Source organism: Astatotilapia calliptera, chromosome 5 (assembly GCF_964374335.1).
Source record: "Astatotilapia calliptera chromosome 5, fAstCal68.1, whole genome shotgun sequence".
Classification (NCBI taxonomy): Eukaryota; Metazoa; Chordata; class Actinopteri; order Cichliformes; family Cichlidae; genus Astatotilapia; species Astatotilapia calliptera.
The window spans coordinates 20,038,482-20,048,333 of record NC_137426.1 but is presented as its reverse complement, the minus strand read 5'-3'; the positions used below and the strand labels follow the sequence as shown (position 1 = coordinate 20,048,333).

The window sequence follows — 9,852 nt, the reverse complement described above, 5'->3', positions numbered from 1 at the left end:
CATTTTCTTCCAGCGACCCGACCATAAGTCATAAAGGATACACTCAGCGCAGGTGGGCAGACTTCAATCCCTCCATCAGTGCTGTTTTCGGGAGTCCGCACAGGTGACTTGACAGCTACCTGAAGCGCTGTGTGGGCTGATGACTCACAAACCGAGCACTGATGACAAGAAATATTTTGTGCACGCACCCACGCTGCCCAGCACTCCGCGGGGCGCGCTCCTGCACGTGCACTCTAACACAGCAGGCATCAAAGCCATTTACGTCAAGCCAGACGGGAAGAAGAAATCCAATCTGATGGCACGAGCCTGCTCCTCCGGTCCACTCCAACTGTCCGGGAGCAGCGAGCTGCACTGAGGCCACTTTTATCGCCGTTTCTGGTGCATTAACTTCATCCTGCAAGGTCACCCTCGGATCTCTCACCAACTGCACGGGGCGCATGACTCAATGTTATTTCTGTCGCCCATGGATCCCGTTTCACGCGGATTTTCTTCGCGTGCACTGAATTGGATCGCATCTTATGGCAGACATTTCAGCCATCGCCCATCTGATCCACTGTGAGAGGAAATAACTCGACGAGAGCTCGGTGAGATGACAAACCCGCAGCGACCATCCCTGCTCGCCTTATCGGCACTGCTGCTCTGCACGCTACCCCAGACAGCTGGCTCTCATCAGCTCAATAGCTCATCATTATCATCATCATCATTATCGACGCCCTCATCAGAGGTGAGAGACAGAAATAATGTGACCCAAAATTGGCTGAAACAGACTAACGTGACTCCCAGCGATCAGAGCAGGCCACCATCAAAGCATGAAGAGGTAACAGGCCACGTGAAGAGCTCCTTGTTCAACACAAGTCGAGGCAATAGTAATAATAATAATAATAATAATACTGTGATATCTGACAGCCCTGGCAGGGCACCGAGATGGAGCCCAGAGGACGTGCCATCGCCGGTGTGCGCCTACAGAGTGATCGAGGGAGGCATTGGGGGGCAGCTGTGCTTTCGGCAAACTCTGTTTGGGTACAAGTGCTCTAAGGGAGAATGCAGGAGTGCGGTGTCTTTCGGGAGGCTGGTGGCAAATATTCTCAACAACGGCAGCGTACTGTTACAGTGGACCCACGAGTCCGAATCCACAAAGACTAAAGAGGCCAGCAGTCCTGGGACGAATGCGACAGAGGAGGAAACTCCGCGATCAGACTCTGTTTTCAGGGGTCGACGCCACAGACGCGGGGGCTACGAGGTAAGCTGCTGGTGGAATGGCAGCTACACTCAGTTTGAGTGCGCCGGTGTCCATCTTGGGTCGGGCTGCAGGGACTTTCTGCTCACCGAGCTGCACGAGAACATCCCGTACCGCATCTGTCTGCGCAACCTGGGCCGCTCCGAGCCAGCCGAGAGGCCGGAGCAGCGGGACTGCGTGGAGTTCACGCTGCCGCCGTCCGGGATGCAAGACATTGTGATCGCCATGACAACGGTGGGCGGGGCTATCTGCGTGATGTTGGTCATCATCTGCCTGCTGGTGGCGTACATCACGGAAAACATCATGAGCCCCGCGGCACAGCATACGTACTCCTACCGCGCTCACTCACATCACTGATGCACTAAAATGACCCACATGAACGCGCTCCGCGGTCATGTGTTATCTCTGTGGAGACTTGTTTCTGCCCCTGGGGGGAAAATGAACAGAGGGTTTTTTTGTAATCCATGTATCAATATTTCAAGTTATTTTCTCAATTTTGAGTCAGTTTTTGCGATAATAACCCAAAATTTTGTTTTTTCAGTGGCAAAAAGAGTTTTCTCAGCTGCTGAAACAAGTTTCCATAAATCTCGCAGTCATAGTTAATATCTATAGTAGTCCTGTTTTCCGTTTTTCCAGTATGACACACTCATCCTGTTATGACCTAACTGAAGCACAATCTACTGTGGCTCTGCTAATAACATGCCTTCTGAACCTCGCGAGGATGCACTGAACCAAAATTAGCCTACTGGTTATCTGCAGTTTGTAAATACAGCAGTTTACTGTGTCACGTTTGGTCAAGGCTGTCTGGGGATTGAATCGGGCAGCATGTCTACAGCAATACCAATAATGAAATGGCTCTGAGTACATGAGAAACAAGAGTTTTGCTAAATGGACAGTCGGTAAAAGTGTCCTTAATGGGACACCGAAAAATGAAACTTTACCAGTTAACACATTTCTCCACTCGAGTCAGTCACAACAGCACTGTTTTTGCTTTGTTTGTCATTTTCTGAAGGGCAATACAATCTGGTGTACAATCTCCAAATACTGTGCCAAACATCTTCAGTTAAACCACCTTTCTGTCCTGCTGTCAGTGAATAAAGTACTATGAGGTCATTTTTAATATTGAGAAGCTGTCCTTTTTCTTCTTCTTCTTTTTCTGTGTGTGTGTGTGTGTGTGTGTGTGTGTGTGTGTATGCGTGCACATACAAAACAAGAACCAAAAAAATTAAAAATAAAATTGACCCACAAAACATTACAATGCATGAAAACTACAGAAAAAGACAAGATGGTGACTTAAATATTACAAAAAGATTAGCTATTAAGTTTCATTCTTTCATGTGTAGACAGGCAGACAGATTTCTTTTTCAGCTATTCTATTTTAGATTTGCTGCTATGTTTGGGATTATTGTGGCTTGTTCAGATACAATTTTACAAACCTAAGTCATGACCATTTTTTCCCGGCTCCCAAGCAGCCCATACTTGTTCAGTCTTTTTCTAACTGGACATATCTGAGTTTGAAATGTAGGACTTTGATTTTGCTGGGAAGTCCACCCTGAACACTTGCGGCATTCTCCAATGTTTTCCACTTGTGAATGACTTATCCTGCTGTAGAGTGATGGCCTTAAAACAGTTTGGAAATAGCCTTGCAATGTCGTAGACAGCAGCCAAAACACAGCACTGTACGAACATATTAAATACAAAGTAAACGTTGTAAGACATGAAATGTGGAATTAATGGTCCCTGTGTTTGTATGCCCTGCTGCTAAAAGCCCGTTGACTGTGTCTGCTTACTGAAGATTTTAATGGTACGAGAGATTTTAGCCACTTCTACTGTGGCGAAAAGAGAAGGCCGAGCTCTTCCGGCATGTTTTCCTTACTGACGTTACGTGGCCTCACTGCGCTGAGAGCTGCGAAGCTCCGCCCTCAACATGACATCACTTAAAGCCGTATCCAGGGCAAGGTGCCGCTCCGCCATTTTAACTTCCTGCTTCTATAGAAGACGAGCTTGTCGCGCTGTATCTACACTCGAAAAGCGTTTTCGTTGATCCAAACAACTGGTTTTTTATTCTTTATTTCTCTCATAGAGATAAAAGTAACAGCCTCAGTTAGGTTTTGAGTTCATATCGGTTAGTTTCAGCCGGAGAGTCGCGATGCCGAGCCACCCGCTGCGTGTAGCGGTTGTGTGCTCGAGCAACCAGAACCGCAGTATGGAAGCGCACAATATCCTCAGGTAAAGATGAGACGGCTGGAAGAAGAGAGAAGGAAGGCGGCCAAAAAGTGATCGAAATCTGTGCGGCTTTCTGAGCCGTGTCGATGCGGTGACAGCCCGTCAGGCCTCGACGCTTTTTAACAATGGACTTGGAGCTCAGAGCGCCACACCGAGGCTGCAGCTCGACTAAAACTAGCTTTCTGACCGTGTTTCACAGGTTTAGGGTCGCCTAGAATGGTCTTAACTAAGATTCTGCTGTCAAACTGATTTTTAGAGAAGTCACACCAAGGCCCAAGTTGTTGGGTTGTATTCTCCCCCCACATTTTAACAAGAGCGCCCCCTGTAGGGAATCCTCCGAGAGGGAGCGTCTGGAGGTTTCACAGCGACGGCAGGCTCCGTCAGCTGCCTCATCCACCACATTTTATGGAGTTTTGTGTTGTGTCGATCAGATGTCACTACCAAAAAGAGCCTTTCAGCCCTCTTTAGATATATTCTTACTAACTGCACTGGATTAGAAAAACAGGCTGGGTTAAAAAGATCTGCAGACCAGGGTGACAAACTGTCACCTATTTTATTTTTTTTATATTTAATTTCCTCTTTTAAAATTAAAATGGTCAGCTGAGGTGGAAATTGGTATTTTGAGGTGTCTTGGGTTTCATAAAGTCTTATTCTAAATATGTGAGGAGGCAGTTTACAGGGCTGGGTTTACAGGTTACGTGACTGCTGTGGAAAGACTTATTTCCTTGTGCTTTCGTAATATTTTCTCAAAGTTGTTTCATAATTCACTCTCTTGTCCTTTCCTCTCTGCAGCAAACGTGGATTTGATGTGCGTTCATTTGGGACAGGGTCTCATGTGAAGCTACCCGGTCCTGCTCCGGATAAGCCAAATGTGTATGACTTCAAAACGACATATGAACAGATGTACAACGACTTGGTCCGCAAGGACAAGGAACTGTATCCCCTTCCCACACACAACATCACACACATCCTTACACTCACATATACTAGGAGCCAGATAAGTAAACGTGGGCCGTGTATCTGTCTTGATTAGATAGTTGTTTTGGACACTGGGCAGTGAAAGGAGATGAAACCACGTGCAGGGATTTAAAAAGAAAAAAAACCATGATGGTAAAAAGGTTTGTTTTTAAATCTTTAACATGTAGGGTGTGGAGAAACGCCTTGCAATACAGCAGCGGTGCAGCAGTAAGTTTGCTTTGGTAAGAGCTAGGATTTTATTTGTTTTTATTTGAAATTGGTGTAATTTGGCTCACTGAAGTTTCCTGTTTTTGCTTGTTTCTGTTTATTTTTTAACATGTTTAGTTCAAGTAGTTTCAGTCTTTTAGTTATTGTAATATTTTTTTCAGGCAACATTTAAATAAGTTCAGAGTTGGTGTGAAAATGCAAACCCAACACTTTGAGGAGGGTTAACTCACATCCAGAGTCTCAATAAATGTGCAGCGAAGCCTCGTCAGGCAGGTTTTTACCAAACTGACAAAGACAAAACTCAGTCTGCCTGTGTATACGTTTTTTGTTTTGTTTTTTTCTTTTTTAAGTTTACTTTAGCTTTTAAGTTAATAAAACTGGTTCAGTTTTATTTTAAATTCTGTTAACTAAAAGGTTTGAGGGTGTTTTGTTTTCAGGGGGGGGTTTACCCCACAAACACCAGTTTTTTGTGAATTTGATGAGGCTGCTTAGCGTTACTGTGTAATGATTAATGCAATTATTGCATTTTAACAATACTTTAGAGTATTTGTACTGTTGAAGTAACACAAACTCGCCTTTTGTAGTTAGTCGTAGAGAATAAGTATTGTCTCAGTTATCAAAATTGTAAAACTTGATAAGGACAGAATATGAACTATTAGCAAAGAGGCTGAGTTTGCCCAAGTGGATGACACCCACTAACCCCAGAGGGGGGGAGGGGGGTGCATAAGGGCCATGAATCTAAGAGGTTGTTTTAAGCTGTAGGCTTGAGTGCCCCAAGGTAAGTTAAAGATTATCAGTTTCTCCTCATTAGCATGTGGGATGTTTATGCTAATGCAAGGCACTCAGACACATTAGATAATTAGTGGTGTTCAACAAAGAGTACAAGTGTGTTAGTCTTCAGTGGCTGCACTTTAACTGTGCATGCATAGGACTTTTATTTATTTATTTTTACTTTAATGATAAAGTTCACATATTTTCTATCAGTAACCAGTAATCATGGTCCTTCTATTTAAACCTTCCTTTGTTTTAGTTCAACTTTTTTATTTTCTTTCTTTCTTTTTGTTTTTTTTTTAAATGTGCTAAAAACAGAAATCTGCCTTTAATTCATCTGGTTGTAGAGGCCTGCATGTTCAAAGGTCAGGCAAGTTTTCTCTGAGGTGTCATTTACTGTTGTGCTGCTGCTGGTCCTGTATTGTAGGTGTTTTTTCCCAGCCTGCATTAAGGTAAAGTAACAAATCTGTTCTCCTAAATAAGAAAATTACCCTGTGACACATGATTAACTTAAGTCACTGTGCTTGTATTTTTTTTCTGTATTTTCTGCTGTTTTGCATGGATATCTCACTGATGTAGTGCACAACAACTACTTTTATTTATTTATTTAGACAATCTCTTCCCATTTGTAGTGAGTGGGTTGTATAGTTTATAATCAAATTTTTTGAAAGAATAAAAAACAAACAATGGTGACATTGTCTGCATCAGCCTGGCAGTACCAGTGTGGCTTGTTAATATTAAAACTCTGGATTTAATGCTGTTTAAAAAAAAAAGTAAACAATGTTCCTGAAAATCCATCCTTTCAGCTTGTTTTCTGACCCCTCATTGGTGAATAGTCTGCACCACTAGAGGGCGATGTAGTTCATGTAACTAGACGTCACTGAAAAGTGCATCGTGCCCCCTTGTGTAGTTTGATCGAGATGCACTTTATATAGATGCTGCTTGGACCAGTGAGTTCAGTCTAATTGGGTGCACACTGAAATCCCCTCTCTGTTGCTCTGATCAGTTTTATTTTGTTTTGAGTGTTTTGTTTTGGGGGGTTTCCCCTTCTTGCCTCGTGCTGTGTATTCCTTGACCCTCCTCGCTCTTCAGATACACACAAAACGGCATCCTGCACATGCTGGACCGCAACAAGCGGATCAAATCAAAGCCAGAGCGCTTCCAGAACTGCAAGGACAAGTTTGACCTGGTCATCACCTGTGAAGAGAGAGTCTATGACCAAGTGGTGGAGGGTGAGGTTTTGTAACATTACTCGGAGTCATTCACAAACCCACCGCTTTGCTGCTTCTCCAACTGTTACCTGCCTTTACCTGGTCTTTAATGTGTTTCCTAGATTTGAATTCCAGAGAGCAGGAGACGCTGCAGCCCGTGCATGTAATCAATGTAGACATTCAGGATAACCACGAGGAAGCCACACTGGGCGCCTTCCTCATCTGTGAGCTGTGCCAATGTGTGAGTGACAGCATCTGAGAACTTCTTGATGAGGCGTTTTCTTACAATTTTATTTTATTTTTTTTAAACAAATTACTAATAAATATACACGTAAATAATGTGCAACACTGTTTCAGTTGGCACCTAAAGAAAGGTTAAACGATCTTTGTGAGTGGTGGAAATGAGGCGTGTGCGTGCACAGGTGGTGTTTTGATAGCTTTCCCTTGTGCACCCCTGCAGATCCAGCACACCGACGACATGGAGAATGAAATCGACGAGCTCCTACAAGAGTTTGAGGACAAAAGCAACAGGCCTTTCCTTCACACTGTCTGCTTCTACTAAGACTCTGCAACAATTTGCAATAAACACAGACCGAGATCAGAAGCAATCACACAGAAGTATATGGACACACATGCATCATACTCCTCAGTCATCCATGACTCAGTGCATACAGGTTGTGTGCCTACACAACCACAGACACACATAAATAGCTTTGGGTCAGGACCCAACAAATGGCTGCTGTTGGACATATTGTTGATAATGGGTTTTTCCTCTAAGCAGAGGATGGACTCGCTGCTCTTGCTCTGCCTTTCATTCCTCCAGATCAAGGTCAGGCCAAGGTTAATCCCTCCAAATATCACAGGTCCAGTAAAATCACTCAACTATGTCTCCTCAGGGAGAGCCACAACACCCACAGGCCAGATTCAACAGCTCCTCCAGTTACTTTCATTTTTGTTTGGCACAGAATGTTTTTGTTTTTTTTCTTAGATCTATGATTAATTCAAGCATATATGCCAGATTTATTTAATATTTGGGAGGGTGTACATGTGTTTACATGCTGGAGGAGAATTATTTGAAGTGTATGCTTGTTTCTGTGCGACCATGTGTTTGTAGATTTAGTTAGGATTAAGTTTTAAGTGGGTGGGCTAATTAATAATGAATAACCAAACCTAGACCTCTGAGGCTTTCATCGGGTGTGTTTCAGATATGTGTTGATATTTAAACTCGATGCTGTATTTCTGGCCACAGTATTTTGTTTTGAGTTTTTTTTTTTTTCTTGAACTGAAGCATTGTACTTATTTTCAAACTGCGAGCTCGGCTCAGAGTGCCTGATATTTCTTTTTTCCTGTATGTACATATGAATCTACTAAAGAACGAAGCCTCTCTAAGAAATCGTTCATGACCCTTTTTTTGACTTTATCAGTATTTAGTTCCTGCTGAGTTATTTAATTACAAAATGGGTATTAGAAGACTAACAGCGCTGTTAGGACTGTTTTATGAGTGATGAGGACAAATTACCAGAATTGGATATAAAATATGGGCTGATCTTTATTTAGATTTGAATTATTGATTCAGTTTGACTAAAGCAAATATATTAAAATATCAGAACAGAACATGGAGAGGCTCGGGTGGTAGAGTGGGTTGTATACTATTTGCAAGGGTGGGCATGTCTTCACCACATGCTGAAGGTGTAGGTCCTTCAGCATGGCAGTGAGGATACTCCCAGTGGTGGATCTGTAGAAATACTGGTATATTTATAATTAGAAATCTGCAAAAGCTAATAAAGTTCAAACATGAATGGTATGGAGTACAAACATTGCATCCAAAATATAGTGAAGTAGAGAGCAGCATAACATATAAAGTACAATGAAGGTGTACCTGAGTAAAGTACTGAAGTTAACATACTTGGGTACATCCAACTACTATTCTTTAATCCAGTGGTAATATGAGATAATACAGAAGTTGGGATATTTGGGGAAATTCATGTTAAAGAAGCCAAAACTCCACCTTTAAAAAAGTAGGTAAATAAAATAAAATAATACACACATTCCCAAAATTAAGAGTACTGCAACCCACTGAAACCAGAAAATCTCACAGGGCCCACCTAATCTTAAATTTTCGCTCTAGTCAAACAGAGAGCCTCATAAATTTACTTGAAAATTGCATTTAAAAAATCACTCAATGTAATGATTAATCACCTGTTTTAATTCACTTTTCATATAAATAAATACATATATATAAATGTGACTGTACATGTGAGTAATTTCAAACTGGATTTCTGTTATTAATGCGACCCACCTGCAGTACCTTTGCGGCCCTCCAGGGGGCCCCGGCCCACACTGGAGGCCTAACCCTAATCCCTCGCCCTAAGGGTAGGGTTACGAGTCCACTGAAATGCACTATCACAGAATTAAATGGCTCAGGTGGCTAAGAGCTCAGTTAGGAAAAAAGGAGGATAAAGGATTTCAGTAGATATAAAAAATAACGACATGGATACATGGATGAATAAATCGTGGATGAAGATTTTAAAAAAATAATTAAACTGTGAGAATAACAGTTAGATTGGGGGCCAAACACATTTTAGACACGCCCCTGCTCATCAGTGAAAATATAAAAGAGGGAAGGTGTAGGTCTGTTAGGTTACATTGTGATGTGATCCTCGAGTTGGGGGACTTATGTTCATACTGGAGTGCAAAATTAAAACCAATGGAAGATGGACAAGAAAAGTTCAAAGTCATCAGGTGCTCAGTTTAGAAAAAAGAGAAAGGAAGAGGAGGAGAAACGAGCAAAAGATACAGGTAAGCAGATGTGTCATTGGATAATGGCAGGTCAGAATACTTTATTAATCCCTTTATTACAGTGGGGCAAAAAAGTATTTAGTCAGCCACCGATTGTGCAAGTTCCCCCACCTAAAATGATGACAGAGGTCAGTAATTTGCACCAGAGGTACACTTCAACTGTGAGAGACAAAATGTGAAAGAAAAATCCATGAATCCACATGGTAGGATTTGTAAAGAATTTATTCGTAAATCAGGGTGGAAAATAAGTATTTGGTCAATAACAAAAATACAACTCAATACTTTGTAACATAACCTTTGTTGGCAATAACAGAGGTCAAACGTTTACTATAGGTCTTTACCAGGTTTGCACACACAGTAGCTGGTATTTTGGCCCATTCCTCCATGCAGATCTTCTCGAGAGCAGTGATGTTTTGGGGCTGT

General features: G+C 42.3%; 2 protein-coding genes across 2 annotated transcripts; both read left to right on the top strand.

Annotated features, from left to right (window-relative positions):
- The first annotated feature begins 680 nt into the window (after positions 1-680).
- On the top strand, positions 681-2,357 carry fndc10 (fibronectin type III domain containing 10). The gene is made up of 2 exons (XM_026166396.2): positions 681-817; positions 907-2,357. The coding sequence occupies exons 1-2, from the start codon at positions 810-812 to the stop codon at positions 1,592-1,594; spliced, it is 696 nt and encodes a 231-aa protein (XP_026022181.1). The 5' UTR covers positions 681-809; the 3' UTR covers positions 1,595-2,357.
- Positions 2,358-3,164: 807 nt separating this feature from the next.
- ssu72 (SSU72 homolog, RNA polymerase II CTD phosphatase) lies at positions 3,165-8,023 on the top strand. Its single transcript, XM_026167909.2, has 5 exons — positions 3,165-3,466; positions 4,256-4,399; positions 6,512-6,651; positions 6,753-6,871; positions 7,091-8,023. The coding sequence occupies exons 1-5, from the start codon at positions 3,387-3,389 to the stop codon at positions 7,190-7,192; spliced, it is 585 nt and encodes a 194-aa protein (XP_026023694.1). The 5' UTR covers positions 3,165-3,386; the 3' UTR covers positions 7,193-8,023.
- Positions 8,024-9,852: the final 1,829 nt, after the last annotated feature.